Raw genomic sequence first — 24,473 nt, 5'->3', positions numbered from 1 at the left:
CTCCTCTCCCTCCCTCCCTGCCTACCAGGGAGGCTCCAACTGTGTTGCTTGCCTGCGTTGCTCACCCAATAAGAAGTCTAAGAAGGACTGGGGGGTGGAGCTTGCATGCCTTGTGCTGATCAAATCGGCTGCGTTGCCTGGGGACTTGCCTTTGCTCAGCGCTTCCCAGCAGAGAGGTGACGGTAGTTTTACTTGCTGCATCCCCTTTGCCGGGTTGCTGCACTGTGGGAACCACAGCTTGAGGCTTCATTTGGCTGCTGGCTGGGCTTTCTGCCTTTGGCTCGGAGGGGCTCAGAAGCTGAACATACCTGTGCCCAGAAAATCCCTTATTTTGGCTGCTGGTCCCTTATTTTTGAGGCTGCTGGTCCCTTATTTTCAAACCTGTAAGTTGACAGCTATGCTCCATGCACACAGAAACCTGGTAGTGGAAGGAGAAGCCTTGACTGGAGTTCTTCTCTTTTGCACGTACAGAGTTTTTATTTTAGTGTCCCGGACATGTCCTAAAGCTTGCGGTGGGAGGTCTGGGAACAGAGGACAAGGCGCGAAGGGCTTCTCCTCTGTTCCCGGGGCTTGCGGTGGGAGGAGGGTTTTTCCTCCCCACCGCCAACATTCAGAATGCTGTTCTGAATGTTGGCGGTGGGGAGGAAAGCCCTCCTCCCACCGCAAGCCTTCAGGACAGGTCCGGGAACAGAGGGGAAGGTGCGCAGCGCTTCTCCTCTGTTCCCAGACCTGTCTTGAAGACTTGCGGTGGGAGGAAGGTTTTCCTCCCCACCGCCAACATTCAGAAGGCTGTTCTGAAGGCTGGCGGTGGGAAGAAAAGCCCTTCTCCCCCGCCAGCCTTCAGAAGAGTTCCCGCCTAGGCTGTGGATAGCAGCCTGCTGCCCCGCGCGAGGGGCGCTCTTAAGCAGAGCGCCCCGCGCGCGGGGCAGACATTCGCCGCTTGGGGAGCCCTGCAGGGGAAGTCCTGCAGGGCTCCCCAAGCTGCAAATGTCTGCCCCTCACGCGGGGCAGCAGGCTGCTATCCGCAGCTTGGAGAGCCCTCTGGACCTCTTCTGAAGGCGGGGGGCAAAAGTCTTTGCTCCCCCCCGCCTGCCTTCAAAAGCCGTCCGGGAGCATTTTAAAATCGCCCCGGGACAGCGGATGAATTCTCCGCTGTCCCGGGGCGATTTTAAAATGCTGGCGGGCGGCAGCGCTGCCGCCTGCCAGCATTTTAAGATCGCCCCGGGACAGCGGAGAAGTCTCCGCTGTCCCGGGAAGGCAGGCGGGGGGAAGCAAAGACTTTCGCCCCCCCCCCCGCCGGCCTTCAGAAGAGGTCGGGGGACAGACTGTCCCCAGACCTGGTCTGAAGGCGGTTTCCATAGGAACGCATTGATTGATTTTCAATGCATTCCTATGGGAAACTGTGCTTCGCAAGACGAAAAACTCGCAAGACGAAAAGACTTGCGGAACGAATTAATTTCGTCTTGCGAGGCACCACTGTACCTAATAAAAATAAAAACAACCCAATAGGGCCAGAAATTCACGGAAGACTGGAGTAAATTTACGGACTATTTGAAAAGTAATTGTGAAGAACAGACGACGTTTGTAGTGTTGCAAGAAGTTTTGTGAGGATTATTATTAGAAGTATTGTGAAAATGGAGAGGGGGGAGGATGATTTGTTAAGAGATGTAAAGGCAATATAAAGTTAAGAAATGCATAAGAAGTGGATAAAACGGTGGATCATCAGAGGTGCTGATGGAAGTCCAAAAAGATTGTATAAGTGATAAGTTTTGTGATACATTTTATAATTTATATGTTAAAATTAATAAAAAATATTATAAAAAAGGAGAGAAGGCCCTGTTCTCATGTTGAATGAACCCCTCGAGGAGGGGATACACACAAAGGAGGGCCGCAGAAGATGATCTCAGGGTCAGGGTAGGTTCATATGGAAAAAGGTGGTTCTTGAGGTATTGCAGTCCAGAGATCTATGGATGAAGGGTGGTATACAAATTTAATTCATAATATTAACCCACCCTTTACACTGTTACAGTGGTACCTCGGGTTAAGTACTTAATTCGTTCCGGAGGTCCGTTCTTAACCTGAAACTGTTCTTAACCCCACTTTAGCTAATGGGGCCTCCTGCTGCCGCCACGCCGCCGGAGCACAATTTCTGTTCTCATCCTGAAGCAAAGTTCTTAACCCGAGGTACCACTGTAGTGCTATCAGAGCACAGGGAATTGCCTTATACTGAATCAGACCATGGGTTCTGATAGCTCTGCAATTTCCCAATCCTGAGAAGCCAGGAAGAAACCGGGAATGTTTTGCATGCAAAGTATCTGCTCTACCACAAAGCTATGGCTGTTTCCAATAGTACCATAAGCAAGATAAAATCTCCAAAGGCTCTAATAAAACTTAGTACTGGAGTTTCGTTTCCCAAATTAAAAAAAAAAAAAGCATCTGAACCATTGAGAATCTGTCTGTTCTAGTAACTAGCCCTAGCAAGAACTCTTATAATTACAATTTCGGGACATGCATTGTGACACCCTTCTGAAATATTCAAACACTTCCAAGACAGAAAGCAAAATATCAAATATTTTGCATGCTCGGAGAAAGAGAGGAGGTGGAGGCAGGGAATAGGAGGCAATTTCCCACTCTTTTAAAGCCAACGTTTTTGGAGCGATTCATTTAATATAAGATGACTGTGCTCCTTTATGTTGCCAGGGCTGTGTTAACGTCTTGCGCTGAAACTGAATAACACAGAGACATTTAATCCTGCTCAGCACAGTTTTTAAATGGGAACTGAAGGGTGGCGGGAAGGAGACAAAACCCCTTTGAAGGAAGTACAGTAATTAAATACCTGCACTATAACCTTGCTCAGGCTTGGCAGGGGGCAGCAGTAGGACAAAGGCAGACCATAGCTATACTTGAAATTCTGGCCATGAACATCTGGGCAATGCATAATAGGAAACACAACAAACTGCCCAGTTTAAAAAAGGAGGGGGGAATCCAATGCAGGAAACGGCTTCTATGAATCAGGATGCAACACTATAATTTTCTCTTCTCCAACTTTCCTCCAGTGCTTTAAATTAAGGCATATTTTAATGGCACTCAAGGGAGAGCATAGTTAAGAGCAAAAATCCATCCAAAAATTGCATGCAAAATAAGAGATGTGCACTGCTAACGTTGCTTCGTACTAAAGTATCAAAGTATTTTTAGTTATATGGGCTGCAAAGGTTCGCCTGATGAAGAACTCTGTGCCACCTTTTTACATGTTTTTGTTGGGACACCTTCGAGGTATGCTAGAGCATTACGCGTTTTTGAAGCAGCATCTGTGCATCATGTCACTGGGATGCAAGGAAATGTCTTACTCACTTGTCTTGCTAAGTGTTGATTCCTGCCAATGAAAGGGTTTCCCCCACAGAAACACTCTGAGATAAGATACATACAGAATTATGGTGCCGGAACAGTTGAGTTCCAAATCACTGGTCACTACAGATTTGGCAAAACCTAACCATAACAAAAAGTAGTGGATCAGTGGAATTACCTCTTGGAAGTATTGTTAAAATAAATAAATCTGTTTACATAGTGTCTTTTTGCCAACTCAAGGTGGACCAGGGGCCAACAGTGACTGCATATGTTGGATCAACAACCATTTGAATAACCAACTGTAACAAAAGGACAAACGAGTACAAAAAAAGGAGCACATATGATGACCTCGAGACTCTCCACAAACAAATCAGCACCCGCCAAAAGGTTGGCAGAACAGCAGTAAAATTCTCCACAGCCTTACTGAAAGTCAAAATGGACTGGACCACTTTGGCCTTGTCATGACTTGAGTCAAGACTCTCCTTCTTCAGGGGACAAGGCTAGTGATCAGAATGCAAGAGAAAATGGCCAAACAGAAGCACTTCTGCAAAGGAAAGCCCATTGTGCTGGCATCTCTCCAGCCTGAAAGCATCGCCCTGCTTTTCTCTAACTCAGAGGCCTCCAGCTCAGAAGCTCCAGGCAGTGGCGTAGCGTGGGGGGTGCGGGGGGGGGGCGGCCGCACCGGGCGCAACATCTGGGGGTTAGGGAAATCCATGGGTTAGGGGGCGCAGATCCACGGGTTAGGGGGCGCAAATGCATGGGTTAGGGGGCGCAAATTACTTGCCTTGCCCCGGGTGCTGATAACCCACGCTACGCCACCGGCTCCAGGGGAATCACAGTGTCAGGTGTGCGTGCAGGAGCCAGGCCCTGTGACCAACAGGACTTTGCAGGACTGGGGCCTTCCTAAGTTTGTTCTGAAGAGGCAAGGCGCAGTTACACAGGTGAGGCCGATTGGTAACTCACAGCACCTGGCGGCAAGAGCTGGGAAGGGATATAAGGTCAGCATTTCCCTTTGGCTCTTTGCCACAGCAACACATTCCTTGCCTTGCTGCGTTTGGCTTCTTGCTTCCTGATCCTTGAACCTCGGCTTCTTGACTTCTTGCTTCTTGATCCTCGGACCCCTGACTCTGTGACTCCCAGCCCTCGGACCCTTGGCTTCCTGGCTTCTGGACCCCTGTTCCTGCTCCCACCCCGCCATATTGCCCCCGGTCCTAACATCCCCTGCCAGGACTTTGATCGCCTGTGAACGGGACTGTGACACACAGTCTCTCTCGCTCTGTCCAAGTCAAAAACTGCTAAAGCTGGCAGGGCCCCCTTAAATTCATAATCATTATTACCTGCCATTCACCAGAAGATCCTGGGGGTGAGGGTGGTTATGGCAGTGAATGAAGAGGCTTCTCTTACCAAAGACACAACTAGCAATTGATATATCTGAGGATGGCTGCGGCTGAAGCAACATTAAGCCTGAGCTCTTCATGGAGCTGTCCAGGTACCTTTGAAGCTTTGCCCCTGTACTGCTGAGGCCATTGTTCAAAACATAGCAAGCCTCCCCAGTTCCAAAGCTGTGGCACCAATACCAAGAAGGCTCTGCTCCATCAAGTCACCAGCCTTGCCTCTCATCTTGCCTCCTCCGAAGATCTGGCTGACCTAGGAGGTTGATATGAGTGAAGGCACTCCTTAAGGTACACTGGCTCAGAGTTCAGAATGCAAGGCACCATCCCTGTATTCCTGTTTCAAAGGAATCCTTGCTCTTTCCTAGGTCAGTTGGGCATTGCAGCTTGCTACGAAGCTGACATGGGAGAAAAGCAGCCTCTGTTTCTTTTACTCATTTGAAATAAACCCACAAGAACAAATCTCTATGATGGAGCTTTCCAAAATATGCACCACGACACGTTACTGTGTCGGCTGCAGTGTGTAAGTGTGTTGCACCAACACACCCCACACTCCTCCCAGGGCTGGAAGGGGGTTAGTTTAACCTCCAGTTTGCTTGTAAAACTGAATTACTGTGTCGCGAAATGATGCATGTCACCAACATGAAAAGTTTGGAAAGCTATGCTCTATAGGATCTAGCAGAAGTCTTTCCCATCACCTGCTACCTGTTTCTTTTCCCCTTTTGGGCCAGGGATTCAACTTGCAACCTTCCTCCTGCTAAGCATGTTCTCCATCCCAGACCTATGGTTCCATGCTTGCATTTAATACTTTGCGTCTCTTCCTGCAACACCGAGAGAGGAACAACAAGGTGCTGTTATTCCCTTTCACAGAGCATACTGTGCGGCATTAATGGTTCATGACCTTACGGTCTATTATCTGCTGGAGCAGATTTTGGAATACAAGCCCCAAAGAAAGTTAACACTCCCGTTGTGACAAGAAACACAGGCCCTGCACAACCGCATTGGCCAGAACAGGCTTAGGAAACGCCGCAAAGTGCGAGCAAGTGCTTGTGAGTCACGACCTGGTTACAAAAACACAGCTGTACACTTTTTGCATTGCCAACAATTAAAAACTTGAGAGTTTAGTCTGAATTGCTCTCTGAGCAGCAGTAGGAACCCATCCAGACCTTGTACAGTGACCATGCTTACAGAACCATGCGGATGCTTGTACCACTGAGATATGCCCCTTCCATCAAACTGACATATAAATGTTCTTAAATAAATATGTGAAATTATAAATGAAATCATGCCACTACTGTCTCTGTTGGGCTGTGGTGTTGGTTTGGGAGGAAAGTTTGCAATATTTGGAGTTTTCTATTTTTTTGGGGGGGAGGGCAAATAAATGGGGGGTGTACACAATTAGGCATGGTGTGGAGAAAAGCGGTGGGTGAGGTTTTTCCTCCCTCTCGCATTGGATAATCCAATGAAGCTGAATGTTGCGAGCAGTGTTTGAAATTCCCATTGTTCTAGGTGCATTTTGCGACAGGGAATTTCGTTAGCATGAGCAGTTTCTGAGCTCTGGGCGTAGTAGCGCACCTAATATTTCAGATTAAAACTGCAGAGTGGAAGGAAAGGAGGACCTTTTTTTTTCTTTTTTTAAATAAGGAGTCTCAAAGTGGCTAACCTTCTCCTTTCCCTTCCTCCCCCACAACAAACACTCTGTGAGGTGAGTGGGGCTGAGAGACTTCAGAGAAGTGTGACTGGCCCAAGGTCACCCAGCAGCTGCATGTGGAGGAGCGGAGACGCGAACCCGGTTCACCAGATTACGAGACTACCGCTCTTAACCACTACACCTCACTGGCTCTCGAAAGGAGTACCTTTTTCTGCCTCTCCCCTTCCAGCTACTCTCCGAAGACTGGAGAAGAGACCCTTTTAAGAATATTAGAGGGGCTTTTATACTGAGGCATCAGAGGGAACCACGTCTGTTTAAAGTGTTGGACGCTGGAAATGCAGTTTCTGTCAGATTGATCGTTTGATTTCTGTCACGTGATTCTTTGACAGCGTTCTACTCACTAGGGCAGGTTTTGCGCCGAAAACGCTAAGGCAGATAGTAAGGATGCTGAACCTGTTTTTAGATTACAACTGCAAACAGAGGTTGTGTTCGCTGGATATTGATTTCTTTTTGCTGACTCACATTTAAACTGATCTAAAATAATCTAAAGTTGTTTAACCAAGCTAGGAGCAAGTGGGCCTCAAGTAAATGGTAGATCTGAAACTGTGCAGAGAAGGAGAAACATCATCCACTGAACACTCTAGCAAACAAGACTGTTTTGACTTGGAACGTAAAGACAGAAAGGCCAGCGCCAAATGAGTATTTCTGGGGTATTCCATAGTTGGGGCACTAATTCAATAAGGCCCTGACCACCACTCATGTAACTTCAGAGAGTGGAGGCATTCAGAGCAGGACCACAAGTGATGATTTCATGAAACTGACAGGCTCATACATATACATAACAGGAAATATGAATTTCCAGTGCAGTAGAATTGTTAGACTTTAGCAGCATCAACCACAAAGAGTTTTGTGGAACCTTAAAAGCAAGGGTGAGGAATGAAGAACAGGATGGACAAATGCAGCCCTCTCAACCTGACCTTCAGAACTGAGAAAGTTCCCCTTAACTGCATTAAAGACTATCAGATTTAAAACAGCATAAACTTTCATGGGCTACAGTCAACTTCAGAAAGGAAGAAGAGAAAAAGAGCCCCTGCTTCAGGATATCTTAGGAAACCTTCTAGCCAAACGAAAATTTCTGGATGGTTGTGATACCCCACCAAGCCTTGACTTCACTCACACTGACTATCTGCAAGAACTGCGGGCCAAACAATAGTTGAGCACACCCTAACAAAATGTTTTTGACAGGATCTGGCAGCGCAAATCTCAACTTTCGCCCCACACCTTCTAGCACAGATCTGTTAACTGATCAAACTTGCTAATGTTCTCATCAAAGCTAGCAATTCAATGACTTTATCTCAGAGTCAGGTGCCTCTTTTCCCACAGGAGAGGCAAATCTGCATAGATACTACAAGTTAATCCGCTTGACAAAACCAACCCCAATCATTCGGAAGGCAGCCAAATCCACACCCCTTTGTGCAATCCAGCATTCCGAAAGAAACACTGTAATTATATGCTGCACACATTAATAACAGCTCCGCTATAAATTCTGAAAATTAATGCAACTAAACGCTGGAGTGTTGTAGCACCTGCCCGTTTAATTATCTAATATGCCACACCACGGGGCAAAGAAAGGAAGGAACTGTCTTCAAAATATCTCTCAGCACGACATTTACATCTCCCTTCAACAGCATTTGTTAGATCAGCACGTTCTAGTGTCTCTACACACAATTGAGATGTGGTTTTTGCCGGCAATATAGACATTTGGCCGTACTTCCTCGAAATCAAATTAACAATAATAGGACACACCCCATTCTTCAACTGTGATTTGTTTTAAACTGCCTTTTTAAATATATATTTTTATTAAAGATTTCTTGGTTCACAAAAGTTATGTGCAATGTCTCTTTTCTCAAGTTACATTTTCTACAGATCAGTTTCATTTGTTGAGCCATTAGTGTTACATTAGGAAGAAAAAGGGGGAAAGAGGTGGGGGGGGAATGGTGAGTGGGGTGAGGTGGTTATGCTTTTATTCTACTTACTGCATATGTGGGGTTTTGTGTCAGCGTCACTTGTGTGGGTTCTCTTCACTATTCGCTTGTATTCCTTTGGTGGTGAGACAGGTTGGGGTTGGTCTAGGGCAGGGGTTGGGGTTGGTCTAGGGCAGGGGTTGGGGTTGGTCTAGGGCAGGGGTAGGCAACCTAAGGCCCGGGGGCCAAATGCGGCCCATTCGCCTTCTCAATCTGGCCTGCGGACAGTTCGGGAATCAGCATGTCTTTACATGAGTAGAATGTGTCCTTTTATTTAAAATGCATCTCTGGGTTATTTGTGGGGTCTGCCTGGCGTTTTTACATGAGTAGAATGTGTGCTTTTATTTAAAATACATCTCTGGGTTATTTGTGGGGCCTGCCTGGCGTTTTTACATGAGTAGAATGCGTGCTTTTATTTAAAATGCATCTCTGGGTTATTTGTGGGGCATAGGAATTCGTTCATTTCCTCCCCCCAAAAATATAGTCCGGCCCACCACATGGTCTGAGGGATGGTGGACCGGCCCACGGCTGAAAAAGGTTGCTGCCCCTGGCCTAGGGTGTGTTTGGTTGCCTTTGACTGGCTGTAGTCGTATTTTAAATCGCTGAGAACAGCCCTGGGACCTTGGGGTAAAGAGCAGAAATAATGACACCAAGAATAACAATGCCTTCCCTAACCTGGTGCCCTCCAGATGTTTGGGGCTACAACTTCCATCAGCCCCAGCGGCAGGTACCTAAAAAGGGAAGACTGCCCCAAAGAGTATCACTGGAAAGACCAATAGCAGACTACTCAAATAACCAAATAACATATTCACACTTATCAAGAGTTACCCAGGTGTTTCTTGACATTCCATGTAGTTTCTCAAGATCCAATCAACTCCCATCAGGGCTGGCCCAGGAAATCATAGAACCGTAGAGCTGGAAGGGACCCACGAGGGTCATCTACTCCAACCCCTGCAAATGCAAGAGTCTCAGCTAAAGCACCCAGGACAGATGGCCACCCCACCTCTGCTTAAAAACCTCCAATGAACAAACCTCCAGAGGGAGTCCGTTCCACTGTCAAACGGCTCTTCCTGTCAGCAATTTTTTTCCTGATCTTTAGTCAGATTCCTCTTCTTGCAACTTGAAACCTTGCTGCCAGAGGTAAAGAACCAGAGGTGCATTCCCTACCCCCACGGTTCCATGTACAAAAGCCAAGCAGACTTGGAATTGAGTTTCAGTTCAACGCTGGCAGGAGGACAGCACCCCACAACATCTCTGAGGGCTTATCCATTCTTCCTCTTGTCCTGCGAATTGCCCTGTCTCCAGGAAAACTGCTCAATCGGAGCAAACAGCACTTCAGGTTTTGTCTGATTGACGACTGCTGTTGGCTCCAGTTTAGCACTAAAGAGCTGGTTTTCCCTGGGAAAGGAGTAGGAGGGGAGAACCACTCAGAATGATGCCTAGGAAGCACGAGTCAAGCAGAAAGCGACTCAGACCCATACTTTTTAGGCACAGAACAAGCGGAAGTGTGGAGGAGCCCTAAGTGCAGCAGGAGAACTTAGGGCTCTGGAGGCAGGCTAAATGGGACACACGTCACTTCCCAGAGTTCCCTGGGAAGGACTGCAGTGCTGTGAAGGAAATAGGGGTCTCCTAACAACTCTCAAAGCACCCATAAGAAACTACATTTCCCAGGATTCTTTGGGGGAAAGCCACGAGTGTTTAAAGTGGAATGATGGTGCTTTGAATGCATAGTGCAGATGCGACTCATGTTTTCTAAGAACAGGGCATTCCCTCATCCATGTTCTGCTAGCATGCAAATATTGTGTGTGTGTATATATAATATATATATATATATAATATATATATTAAGTTTGCTCACATAAATAAAGGAAAGCAATACTTTTTACAAAAGCACGAGCGAGGTTCTACAAAATATTATGATATCCCCGGGGTACCATCTGATGCCGGCCTCAGGAGCGCAAAGATTCAAGCTTTCACCCTCTGGACGTTTTTGCTAATTTTTTTTTATTTGACATTCTCACTTCACAGTGTCTTATTTATTTTTTGAATTTAGGTTCTTCGGAACAGGAGTTGCTAAGGAAACAGCTAGCAGCACAAGATTTGTGTTACAATTACTAGATACGGTTCATGCTCAGTTCACTGCCAACCAAACCTACAAATTAACTGAATGGAGCAGCGATTCCTGCAATTAAATGCATTGCAAACGAGCAGAGCGTTTGGGGGACAGAACAAACTTGCATCTTAAAGTTATGTGTGTAGTAGTGCATGGTGCTGGTTTTGGACCAGAGGGATCGGGTCCAACCCTCTGTGCAGTCAGGAAGTTTACTGGGTAACCTTGGGGCAGTCAATTGGGTAAGATACAAATATGGCGGACCATTTTTCAGTAAGGGGGGTGCATTTTCTCGTGGCAAAACTTCTAGAGGCAACATGCCAGCAATTTTTTAAAGTTTTCTTTAAAAAAAAAAAAACCAAACAAGCTATGATCTAGCAGGGTTACAGATTTGCAATTTGGATTTTCACTGAAACACCACCTTTTTCAAGGGTGAATAATTCTGCGACCTTAGTCGCACCACAGTTTCTCTGTCTTTCAGCTGAAGGAAATTATTGGCTCGTCTCATGGGTTTGGAGGGCAAATGAGCTAAGGAAGCGTTTCCTCTCCCCCCCCCCCCTTGAGCAATAAATCTAATTAAATAAATATAGAAACAATAGGGCATTTAAAGACTTAGAAAAACTCTGCAGGGTTGTCAGCAGAAGCTTTGTGACAGCACACTGTTCGTTTATCCCAATCGTTGGCATTTGGTGCCAATCGTTGGCTCTTGAAGACTGCTTCCTGTACCTAAATCCCACCCCAAACAATGCATTTCATCACCATTTCCCCCAGTTCCAACATCCTCTGCTGTTCTATGAATAGACAGGCCTTTGTGATGGATTGTCCTGCAACAGGGAGACCCTTCCTCCATATCTTCCTTCCAATTCAGCTGCTGTTGTGTTTTTCAATTAAATCTTAATCTTCGCCACACCAGCGCAGAGGGTTTGGCATTTATTTCTGCTAGAGCAAGCCGGTGCACAATTCAAAACCACAAGCAAAACGGGCTGCAAATAAATTCCTCAAGCGGTGAAACTGACAAGGTGATAAACCTGCTTCTTTAGGGCTGTGTCAGGGGAGAGACTGGGGGTGTGATTTCACGCCCAATGGCCAGGCTCTTCCAGGAGCAAGCTAGGATGGTCAGGATTCAAAAGAACTTCACACACCCAAGAGGCTGCTGGCGTGTACTTAATTTTTAAGCAGTAGGCTACCTTTCCCTATGTCACATGGCAATCCGCTTTTTAACTTGAGGGGTTTATTTATTTTTTACCAGATCTGGCATGTAGGCCTTCTGGTCAAAGGGCAGAGAGAGTCAGAAAAGCAACCTGGGCATTCATACTGCTAAAAGAGGTATCAGCTGGCTGGCTCTGGAAAACCCAAAGGTTTGCAAAAGCATGGAAGAACTTTAAGGGGGAACCTAGCGGCAGGGACTAAAAATAGCCCAACGTGAACCCCAATAGGATCAGTGCTCAGAGAATGGAGACAGACAGCTGGTTGGAAAACTGGGAGAAGGAATGAATTGGAGTATCCTACAAAAGGGCTTGGCTGGCTGGCAAGTTGTAGATCCCACTTGTATAACTTCTAACTCGCGCTGCATAGATTTGGATCCCAATTTTGCTTCACCTTCCCATCCAGCCCCAAGCCAATGTCTACTTTGCTCGACAATGTTTCCAAAGGTATGGCTGGTTTTTAATCCATTTGTATCCAGCGCCGGATCACTTCTGTGTGCTTCCCACAAAGATCAACATATTACAATGGATTCCTTCACCACCCCCTACCCCCATGCCAAGAAATTAAGAGAAAAACCAACACAGAATCATAAAATTGTAGGCTTGGAAGATGGCCAAGCCAAAAAACTACATTCTTGGAGCTCGCTTTCTGACAGGAACCACAGCGCTCAAGTCTGTGGGACGGCAGGGAGCAAAAATAAGAAATATATACACTGAGGTTTGAACTTTTGACTGCTTTTTGTAGATATGCAATTCCAGGAGAGAGGGAAAAATGTGTGAGATGTGTGTGTGTGAAATAAAGAGAGAGGGAGAATCAGCTTTAGATTCTGAATTGTCCTTATTTCATCCACGCCAGAGAATCCACCATACATAAAACACACACACTGCTCTAAAATTGCCAAGGACAACCCCGCTCCATCATATTTTGACATCCCCAGAACTACCACATTTCCTAGTTGTCATTGTTTCATGCGAATGAGAAAGCGGATTGGGGGGGGGGCACCCCAGGCTTCCATAGTCAGCCCTGGGAAAGACATCTCTTTCTCTCCCCCCCCAAAAAATCCCCAAGATAAAAGCCATAATCCATGGCATGCCAGGAATGGGGTTGCCCAAGTAGGTGAGGGATGCCCACCTGAAACGGTTGGGAGTCATCCTGTGGTCGCCCGAGTGCGCCCAAAGGATCACAGAGCCAGGGAGAGGGAGAGATTTTACACCTGAAGGCTGTAAATCGCCGGAGGGGGTTTCAGACAAAAAGACCACTCCCTCTTCCCCCATTTCCTTGTCCTATTGTTCTCAATGGCAGAGTCCGAGAGGGGCCCCGGATCACCTTTTCCAGGAGGAGGTTACCGTGACCGGGATCCCGTGAAACCAGGAAAACCAGCCTGGCAGAACTAGGGAATATAATACACCTATTCTTTTCGAAATCGGGTGCCCTCTGCGCGCGCGCCGCCAAAGCGAAGCTCGAAGGAGTATCAGGATCAACTCGCCGTTTTAAGCAGCAGCAACGCTCCATTATTTTATTTTACTGATGAGAGGGAAAGCGAAGTGCAGCCGCTTACCTTGCAACTGCTTGAACCTCCCTTCCAGCTGATTGTAATTGTATGGCACCGAGGCGGGGCACGCGGGGGACAAGGGCACGGGCATGCTAGCCGGGTTCTGCACTTCCATGGAGGAGAGGGAGCCGCTCGGAGGTTAAGATCCCAGCATGCGAAACGGAACGGATGCGCTTAAAAAGAGGAGGGAACCGGCGCAACCCACAGGTTGCTCCCAAAGGCAAATCCAGGCGGATCCCAGTTTCCTCGGGCGCGTGGTGCCCTTTCGCTCCACGATTCCTTTTAAAAAATGAAAATAAATCCTTCTCCGATCTCAGTCCCAGCCTTCTCCACACCCGATTCGATTCAAAGCAGTCCGGCGGAGGATGGCATCCTATAGCGCGCGCGCGCGAACTTAAACCCGCGTGGGCTGCTGGCGATCCCCCCTGCGCGCGATCGAGTTGACTTCGGGTTGCAAGCTTTCTTTACTTGCAATCCGGATCCACGCAAAAAAGAGACACAAAACAACCCGCCCAGGTTGCAAGTCCAGAGTCGAAGCGCGCGCGCGCGCCCGCCCGCCTGCCCGCGCTGCTTTTCGTGCTCCTTCCTTCCTCCCTCCCTCCCTCCTCTCCCCGCACCTCTCAGACCTTTCTGCTACTTTGCAAGATCCCCCAGTAGCCACTGGCGGCGTATTTAGTGGCGGTGATGTCACTGATTAGCATAAAGCATTGTGGAGGACTGTACCAATGGCGGGAGGCGGCGGGGTGGGGAGCGCAGGCGGTGGATCGCGCGCGCCAAGCGAGGCGGAGCTCGCTGGGGATCGAGAGCATCCGCGCGCAGGGGCGCCTCTCCAAAGGTCCCCGGAGAGGAGGCCGAGAGCTCGGGGCGCGCGCCCGTTCCCAAGCGGGAGGGGATGGGCACCTACTGGCGCACGCGGCCGAGAGGCAATGGTACCTTCCGAAAAGCAAGCTGGTAGAATTACGCTCTTTTGTTAAGAGCCTCATGTAACGGAAAAGTCTCAGATTACTATCGCCTGAAAAGGAGGGCACTTTTCCCTCCTTTATCTTCAGCGCTGCGCACTGGAAAGGAGAAAAGGAGAAAGATAGAAAGTAGCTAACTCTCCCGGGACAGAAACACTCATTCAGCATTTAGCATCGGGGGTTTCTTTAAAAAATAATTTTAAAAATCCTTAGAAATGCACACTTTTGGAAAACTATGAATGAGCCCTCTTCACCCAGCAATTAAGTCCCATGTGATTTAATTGGAGATGCTAAATATTTTGACGTCTAGAAAGCAGGGCATGGACCTCGCCATCCAGTTGCGATCAGGCCTTCTGCTCATTTAGCAAATTACACTTGGAACATAATAGCAGTGTTTGCATTTCTGTGTCTTTCATTTAAAATGAGGGCTTTTCCTCTACTTTGCAAGGGCTTGGTTTTTAAATGAAGTCTTTGGGGGGTAAGGGCACATTAGCCCTTCCCAAGTGAGCATCCTTTAAGGGGGGCAGTTGTTGGCCGTGACAGATATGGCTGATCATAGGACCACAGAATTGAGGACTTGGAAGGGATCTTGAGGGTGAACCTGGTCTAACCGCCTGCAAATGAAGGAATAATGATGATGATGATGATGATGATGATGATTTATTTATACCCCTCCCATCTGGCTAAATTTCCCCAGCCACTCTGGGCTGCTCCCAATCGAGTGTTAAAAACAATACAGCATTAAATACTAAAAACTTTCCTAAACAGGGCTGCCTTCAGATGTCTTTTAAAGATAAGATAGCTGCTTATTTCCTTCAGATCTGAAGGGAGGGTGTTCCACAGGGCGGGCGCCTCTACCGAGAAGGCCTTCTGGCGGTTCCCTCATTGCGAGAAGTGAGGTTACAGGGAACCAGACAGAGGGCCTTCTCGGTAGAGGCGCCCGCCCTGTGGAACACCCTCCCTTCAGATCTGAAGGAAATAAGCAGCTATCTTATCTTTAAAAGACATCTGAAGGCAGCCCTGTTTAGGAAAGTTTTTAGTATTTAATGCTGTATTGTTTTTAACACTCGATTGGGAGCAGCCCAGAGTGGCTGGGGAAATTTAGCCAGATGGGAGGGGTATAAATAAATTTAGAAGGCTAAACAATGGGGGTGGAGACGCTCCAGGTATACAGGACTGAGGCCGTTTAGGGCTTTAAAGGTCAGCACCAACACTTTGAATTGTGCTTGGAAACATACTGGAATCTCAACCAGGTCATCCATGACAGATGGCCATCCAACCTCTGCTTTAAAACTTCCAAGGAAAGTGAGACCACCACCTCTTGTGGGAGTCCGCTCCACTGTTGAACGGCTCTTACTGCCAGAAAGTTCTTCCTGATGACCCCAAGGTGGTTATCACCTATGGAAGCTAAGGCTCTGAAAAGACCCAATATGGAGGCCAAATGGCCAAAGTATTGGGAAATATTAGAAAAAGATGGAGATAACTGGAGGCTGCAGAGTTTGGAGAAACTAAAAGATAAAGTGCGAGATTGGCTACATTATGCTCAGATTAAAGAGGTTTTTAAACTGGATAAAAAGATAGGATTCCAGGTGGAAAAATTGAAGTTGGAAACAGAACTGTTAGAACCTAAGACTAAGGTACTTTCAAGAATGTACAACTTGCTGTTAAAATGGAATACACAGGATGAAACGGTTAAATCAGCGATGATAAAATGGGCACAGGATATCGGGTACAATATCATGTTTGTTGACTGGGAAAGGTTATGGACCACCGGTATGAAGTTCACAGCATGTAATGCCTTGAAAGAGAATATTATGAAAATGATATATAGGTGGTACATGACCCCAGTCAAACTTGCAAAAATATATCACCTGTCTGATAATAAGTGTTGGAAATGTAAGGAAACTGAAGGAACGTTCTTTCACCTCTGGTGGACTTGCCCTAGGGTTAAGGCTTTCTGGGAAATGATATACAATGAGCTGAAAAAGGTATTTAAGTATACCTTCCCTAAGAAACCAGAGGCCTTTCTTCTGGGCATTGTTGGCCAGAGGGTGTCAAAGAAGGACCGAACACTTTTTATGTATGCAACAACAGCAGCAAGGATAAAAGGTAAAGGTAAAGGTACCCCTGCCCGTACGGGCCAGTCTTGACAGACTCTGGGGTTGTGCGCCCATCTCACTTAAGAGGCCAGGGGCCAGCGCTGTCCGGAGACACTTCCGGGTCACGTGGCCAGCGTGACATCGCTGCTCTGGCGAGCCAGAGCTGCACACGGAAACGCCGTTTACCTTCCCGCTGGTAAGCGGTCCCTATTTATCTACTTGCACCCGGAGGTGCTTTCGAACTGCTAGGTTGGCAGGCGCTGGGACCGAGCAGCGGGAGCGCACCCCGCCGCAGGGATTCGAACCGTCGACCTTTCGATCGGCAAGTCCTAGGCACTGAGGCTTTAACCCACAGCGCCACCTGCGTCCCTGCAGCAAGGATACTTGTCGCCAAATACTGGAAAACCCAAGATTTGCCCACGCTGGAAGAATGGCAGATGCAACTGATGGACTATATGGAACTAGCAGAAATGACCGGCAGAATCCAAGACCTGGGAGAGGAAGCAGTGGAAGAGGATTGGAAGAAATTTAAGGACTATTTACAAAAACATTGCAAATTGTTTGAGTGCTAAGATGGATGCGAGACTGAAAATAACACGGCACCATTAAGTTAGTTGAAAAGAATATGAGAGTGAGTGAACTTTAAGAGAAAGATAAGCTTTGAATAAATAATATGCCCAAATCAGGGACTTAAGATTTAGACAAAGGCATTCAAAGTTAGGGACATAATATTGGAAATTTATAGAATAAGAATTGAAACAAGGTGATAAATTGCTGGTTAAAGTTGTATAAATCTGGAACGCAGGAGCGAGAGATGTGAGGAAGTCTAAAAAGTGAAGAAAATATGGTTACTAAAAGAGGTTAATTTTATATTTTCTTTTCTTGTTTTGTTTTCTGTTTGTTCTGTTATACTTTCTACTGTATTAATAAAATCTTTAATAATTTTTTTTTTTTAAGAAAGTTCTTCCTGATGTTTAGCAGGAGTCTCCTTTCTCGTAACTGGAATCCATTAGTTTGAGTCCTGGAGTAGAAGAAAGCAAGCTTCTCCCACCCTCCATGTGACAGCCCTTTAGATATTTGAAGCTGGCTATCAGATAATCCTCTGTACCAAAACGGGATAGATGCCTTTGACGGCCTTTCGCCCCAGATTGGAAGCAGTCACAAAACAATGGATATATTCAAATTTCTGAAAGTAAGGAACCTGCTGCTGCTGTGATGCTGTAGGATACTTGGGAGAGGGGAGGAGAAACGATCCAGAAGTGAAGTTTAGTTTACAGCAGTGGAAACTTACATGCATGGTACATCTGTTGACTACTCAGCATCCAATGACCCACAGTTGTTCAAGGAGAGATGGAAGTTCTGCTGCTGCACTTGATGACACGGTTTTAAGAACATAAAGAAATATGAAGAGCCTGCCAGATCAGACCAATGGCCTTTCTAATCCACCCCAGTGACCAACCAGATGCCTATGGGAAGGTCCTGAATGGGGTAATTGTGTACCTGAAGGACCAGGTGCGCAGCCTGGGAGTCATTTTGGACTCACAGCTGTCCATGGAGGGACAGGTTAATTCTGAGCTCCACCTGGTACGCAGGCTAAGATCCTACCTGCCTGTGGACTGTCTTGCCAGAGTGGTGCATGTTCTAGTTATCTCCCGCTTGGACTACTACAATGCGTTCTACGTGGGGCTACCTTTGAAGGTATCCTGGAAACTGCAATTAATCCAGAATGTGGCAGCTAGACTGGTGACTGGGAGTGGCTGCCAGGACCACATAACACCAGTCCTGAGAGATCTGCATTGGCTCCCAGTACGTTTTGAGCACAATTCAAAGTGTTGGTGCTGACCTTTAAAGCCCTAAACGGCCTCGGTCCTGGTTAGGTTGGCAGGAGCAGGGACCGAGCAATGGGAGCTCACCCCGTCGCTGGAATTCGAACCGCCGACTTTCTGATCAGCAAGTCCCAGGCTCTGTGGTTTAACCCACAGCCCCATCCACGTCCCTCTGGAATAAGAGTTATGAGTAAATGTCTCCTCCTCCTCATTTCAACCAGTCCCTTGGAAATAAGGGCTCTGGGTATTTCATCCTACATAGATCACTTCCCGTTGAACCCAAACCACGTGCTTGCATTTGCCTCCTTGCCATGCTACAGGCTCCTGGTTGCACCAGCATTATTCACTGAGTACCCAAATTCCTTTCATTTGAGTCAGAGCTCCCGCCTCCCCCTCCTTCCTCCCCTTTTAACACTGCAAAATGTTGCCTTTGTTTGGTTTCTGTAGTTTTGCCATTTTTTTTTTAGTCATGCAGTAAATGCGAAACTAATTTTTTGTAGGAGAGACAGAATGGCACACAACACGGGGCATTCAGAATCATGCGTGCCCAAAAGAGGAAGGCGGCCTACTCCTTTTTTGCCCTGTTCTATGTGGGATGTGTGAATTTATTCCCAAAACAAGATTCCTCATCAGAAAAGGGGTCTTGTTGACTTTGTCAGGGCTGCTTCTTCTTCAAGGATTTTAGAGATGAGGTATAAATAAATTTGGAGCACTCGTTACTCTATTCTTGGTTTAGAAACACATGCAAAATTTCACAAAGACTGTGGACAGATAAAATCAGATTCTAAATATATGGTTACAGTAGCCCTTTGCTTAAACTTTGGGGTCCAGTGATCTAGTAAAGTCACAGTCCTATACACGACTCAGTCCTAATCTTGTTTACTCAGAAGTAAGTCCCTCTGAGCACAACAGTCCTTACCGTTTGGTTAACGGCATTTAGGGCTACAGTTCCAGTACACTCCTATGGCTTGTTTACTCAGAAGTAAGTGTCGCTCAGTTAATTCCTGTGATGTTGATGAAAAGTGATGGCAATGAAACCAAAATATGTGGTGCACGCCAAACATTCTCAGAGCGTTTAGCTGTCTAATGCAAAATTCAACGAATGCAATCCATTCCCCCCCGATGGTGGGTTTCTGTTCCCCTGAAATATAATATGGGCAGAACCTTTGGGGATTGCTAACATTGCAAGACTGGAGTAGCAGAGTAAAACCTGGCCTTGTGCCTTAGAAAACAATGTGGCTGCATGCAGGGATTGCCAATAATAATAGTGGTAATCGCCTCGTGCTTCATTTTCACTATGGCATCTATTTTGTGTGTTCCTGTGCGCTTCCAGTGCTGACAGAGAGTTCCATCTTCTAAAAAAGCATCAGCTTACGTGCCTCTGCTGAAGGCAAGATAGTGCTTTTAGTGGAACAATGTTCTGACCGTGGAATAGCAAATCCCTGTGTTTCCTCTAAAGCCCTTTCCCTGATAATCTTTGCCCTGCCACCTGTCTCTGAAATAGACAGAATGCCACACAGCATCTCTTCGGTGCTTTCTTTCTTTAAAAAAATGAACAAACCATCCAATTCTCCCATTTAAAAAACAAACAAACAAAAAATGTGCATTCTATATCCAGCCTGGGAGGAACAGGATCATAAAACCAGGTTACCACAATAGTTGATCATCTGGATTTCCCTCCAGTTAAGGACAAAAGACGAGATCGGCTGGATCCATCAGTAGCCCAGCTTCTCAAGCAGCGTCTTAAGAACATGAGAAGAGATTTGCTGGATCAGGCCAATGGCTGGCCCATCTAGCCCAGCACCCTGTTCTCACAGTGGCCAACTAGATACCCCAGTGAAGAAGAAGAGTTTGGATTTGATATCCCGCTTTATCACTACCCAAAGGAGTCTCAAAGCAACTAACATTCTCCTTTCCCTTCCTCCCCCACAACGGACACTCGGTGAGGTGAGTGGGGCTGAGAGACTTCAGAGAAATGTGACTAGCCCAAGGTCACCCAGTAGCTGCATTTGGAGGAGCAGGGAATCGAACCCGGTTCACCAGATTACGAGTCTACCGCTCTAGCCACACTGGCCAGAGAGCTGTCGTATTCACATCCCGCTTGGGAAGCATGCAAGTGGGATGTGAACACGACAGCTCTCTGGCCAGTCTAGCTAGTAGTCATGGGTGGCCCTCTCCTCTGCGAATTTCTCCAATCCTCTTTTGAAGCCACTCAAGTTGTTGGCCATCGCTCCTTCCTGCGGGTGCGAGTTCCATAGTTTAATTATGTACTGCGTGAAGAAGTACTTTGAAGTACGCTTGGACTACTGCAATGCGCTCTACGTGGGGCTACCTTTGAAGGCGATCCGGAAACTACAACTAATCCAGAATGCGGCAGCTAGACTGGTGACTGGGAGTGGCTGCCAAGACCACATAACAGCGGTCCTGAAAGACCTACATTGGTTCCCAGTACGTTTCCGAGCACAATTCAAAGTGTTGGTGCTGACCTTTAAAGCTCTAAATGGCCTCGGCCCAGTATACCTGAAGGAGCATCTCCACCCCCATTGTTCAGCCCGGACACTGAGGTCCTGCGCTGAGGGCCTTCTGACGGTTCCCTCACTCCGATAAGTGAGGTTACAGGGAACCAGGCAGAGGGCCTTCTTGGTAGTGGCGCCCATCCTGTGGAACGCTCTCCCATCAGATGTGAAGGAAATAAACAACTGAAGGCAGCCCTGTTTAGGGAAGTTTTTTATGTTTGATGTTTTATCATGTTTTCAATATACTGTTGGGGGGTATAAATAAATGATTTGTTTGTTTGTTTGTTTTATTATTTATTGTGTGAGCCCTGAATCTTCCAATGCTCCGCTGTTTCTCGATCTACAGTGGTACCTCAGGTTACAGATGCTTCAGGTTACAGACGCTTCACTAACCCAGAAATAGTACCTCGGGTTAACAACTTTGCTTCAGGATGAGAGCAGAAATCGTGCAGCAGCAGGAGGAGGTCCCATTAGCTAAAGTGGTACCTCAGGTTAAGAACAGTTTCAGGAATTAAGTTCTTAACCCGAGGTACCACTGTACTTTCTCTGCAAAGGGAAGAGTAAAAGGGCAGTGCATGTGGCCACACTGTGGGAAGAAATACTTTGTGTCTGTGTTCTGAACCTATTGCTTATCAGTTTCATTTTAGCGTTAAGGCAGATGGTAAACAATATACAGTATATCTCTCTCCAAACTATTTATGACTTTATCGGCCACCATTTCCCCTCTATCTGGATGTCTGTTTGACTGCACCTGGAGCACCGTGCCTGAGCCAAGTTTCAGGAAAATCTAGCCGTTGATATATGTTATAGTAATATTAGCCTGATTTGTAACCCTAGACAAAGATTGGCTCTTTTGATACTCCCTCTACATCAGGATCTCCAATGGTGGCAACTGTTACGTTCCATTCCTGCTGTACTGAATCAACATCCCCAGCTAAGCCGGCAGTACATAACACCTGTAGGCACATCCATTCAACTGCCGGCGCCCCACCCTTGGCAAACAGGTGTTGCTATGCAAGTCTCCATGCTCTGTGACACCAAAGCACAGGTGAACAGGCACAGAGAAGAACTGTGTTTATAACCAAACAAGCGCCACAGCCGCTTGCTTTTTAATGGCTTCTGGCAGAGGCAGCCAATTCCCGGGGCTTTCCAGTGTGTTAAGAAGGCAAGGAAAGAAGAGAGAGATAGCCAAGGTTCATGAAATTATGCAGGCTGCAGAGGAAGGGTGGGGACCCTGTGCCTCGCCACACCTTGCTGGACTACAACTCCCATCATTCCTCCACTGACCTTGCTAGCTGGGGCTCATGGGAGTCGGAGTCCGACAAAAGCTGAAGGACACCATGTTGGTTTATGGCCTTGGGGTGTGGGGAACTCAGGTGAGGCCCTCAAGGCCCCTATGTCTGGCCCTCAAAATTCTCCCCAGGCCCTATTTTGCACCCTCATTTTGCATTTGTGCCTGGCTGGAATGTCTCCTTGAGCTCTGATAATGGTCGCTTGCCTGGAGGACAGAGAAGGGCGTGTGAGTGTCTGAGTGGAAGGTAAAACTGCATCAGTTTTTTTACCTACGCCAAGGTAAAACTGAATTAGTTGCTCTGCCTCTGGCTCCACCCACCACAGACTTGTGGCCCTCAGAAGTCTGTCCAGAAGTGAATGTGGCCCTCAGGCTGCGGGGAAAAAATCCCTGTCCTGCTCTAAACTTAAAAATGAGCTGGCCGGTGGTTGAAAAGAGGAAAGGGGACTATAGCTCAATGGCAGAGCCCATGATGCTTTGCTATTATTATTATAATTATTATTATTAGGCCTTTGTTGTCCTGCTCTGAACACCGTTAAAACATTTGTTTCATTAGGCAAGTCTACCCAGACATGTAATTTTTATCGTGCACAATAGTTTCAAAAATATTGCTTCCATCTATATTTTGATGTTGCATTTATGGTGTTTAAAGTCTGTTTTTATAGTTATCCTTCACTGATGTTTTATACCATTTAATAATGCAAGCCACTTAAAGAAGATTATTGGGGGTTTTCTTAATTAAGTAGGATATAAGTATGAATGAATGAATGAATGAATGCAAACAACCAATCCCAGGCTCAATCCCAATGCTCTCTAGTAAAGGTAAAGGGACCCCTGACCATTAGGTCCAGTTGTGGCCGACTCTGGGGTTGCGGCGCTCGTCTCGCTTTACTGGCTGAGGCAACCGGCGTACAGCTTCCGGGTCATGTGGCCAGCATGACTAAGCCGCTTCTGGCGAACCAGAGCAGCGCACAGAAACGCCGTTTACCTTCCCACCGGAGCGGTACCTATTTATCTACTTGCACTTTGACGTGCTTTCGAACTGTTAGGTTGGCAGGAGCAGGGACCGAGCAATGGGAGCTCACCCCGTCACGGGGATTCGAACCGCCGAAATTCTGATCAGCAAGTCCTAGGGTCTGGACCCAAATAACAGGGCTGGAAAACACATCAGCCTGGGACCACGTGGGAGGCCTGTTGCCGCCCTGGGAGTGGGCTGCTGCATGGCAAAAACTCAGAACATGTCACAAGTGAGGGAAAATCCAGCAATTAGTGCTTACTTCACAGCTTGGACCTTTGCCAGCTTGCATCTTGGAGGTGGGGGCCGAGGGGGTAGCTGTTGAAGCGAGTTCTTGCACAGTTCATTCAGTCCAAAATTGCTCCAAGGCTCAGATTTGCTTATTTTTCTGTTATTAAGCAGTGCCTCGGACTGGTCACGAGGCGCTCACATGCTCTGAGACACTTGCTTCTGGACGTTTAGGCTTTACATCTGTCATCTGTTTTAGCTGATCAAGCATGTCAAGTAATGCCTCACGGAAGAGGAGCGTTGACACCCCTGTGCTGGCCGAGTTTCTTCTCAAAGCGCGGGGTAGTTTTTCTTTACCGCGCAGAAGACCCAGGGGCTGCCCCATTTTATCCTCAAAACGATACTGTAGGCTAAGTCTGGCGTACGGAAAGATAACCACTGAGCAACCTGTCTGGACAGGGCTGTCACCCTGGTCCAAGTGCAGCAGCCCAGCCAAAGAGCCTTGCAGCATGTTAGAGGCTAACAAATTACTTACACATCGCAATTGAGGCAAGTTACGTCTACTCCACAAAAGCTTATGCCTTGATAAATGTTTTATTGTTTATGATGTCACAGGACTTTCTGAAATTAACCATTCTCTCCTACTATAGAGCCAAACTGTGGGAGGCAGTGGAAGACAAGAGTGCCTGTCGTGCTCTGGTCCATGGAGTCATGAAGAGTCGGACACAACGAAACGACTAAACAACATACTAAAGGCCCTTCCAGATACCCTTTTTTCATTGTGCATGTACTGAAAGGTAGGAGGGACAGCAAGGGAGGTAATAATTTGAACCAGGGTGCCAATTTCAAGGAAACCATTGGGTGTGAGGAGTGGGTGTGTATGAACCCAGATAAGGCAACTTGATCCAGAGTCTGAAGTATCTGAAGAAGTGTGCATGCACACGAAAGCTTATACCCAGAACTAACTTAGTTGGTCTCTAAGGTGCTACTGGACATTTTTTTAATTTTTTAATTTATTTTGATCCAGAGTGGAAGCCCTTGATTGTCCATTCTGGGGTGACTGAATCAAAGATTTTGGCTTACCAAAATCTTTAGCTTTCATCAACCTAGCACCCTCCAGCTGTTTTGAACTACAACATCCATGAGACTGGCAAGAGTTGTGTCCAGAACAGCTTCCAAAGACTGAAGTTTTGTCTAGATTGACCGCACACGCTCAAGATCACACCCAAGTAATTAATCTGGAATAGCTACCACTCCCTG

The 24,473-nt window shown here is 46.9% G+C and overlaps 1 protein-coding gene across 2 annotated transcripts in view; it reads right to left on the bottom strand.

Annotated features, from left to right (window-relative positions):
• Nucleotides 1-24,473, bottom strand: part of SPTBN1 (spectrin beta, non-erythrocytic 1) — a 234,962-nt gene that overhangs the window by 127,729 nt on the left and 82,760 nt on the right. Inside the window, exon 1 of one of the 2 annotated variants that reach the window (XM_083732936.1) lies at nucleotides 13,286-14,212. The exons of the other annotated variant lie outside the window; for it this stretch is intronic. Within the exon in view, the coding sequence (XP_083589062.1) occupies nucleotides 13,286-13,394 (109 nt within the window). The 5' untranslated portion in view covers nucleotides 13,395-14,212. Of the gene's footprint in view, nucleotides 1-13,285; nucleotides 14,213-24,473 lie in introns of those variants that run through there. 2 annotated transcript variants of the gene reach the window in all.

The sequence above is a fragment of the Podarcis gaigeae genome (genome assembly GCF_964106915.1).
Source record: "Podarcis gaigeae genome assembly, chromosome: 3".
NCBI classification, from domain to species: domain Eukaryota; kingdom Metazoa; phylum Chordata; class Lepidosauria; order Squamata; family Lacertidae; genus Podarcis; species Podarcis gaigeae.
Note: the sequence above shows the minus strand (reverse complement) of the source record. Positions and strands in the feature narration are given on the sequence as shown.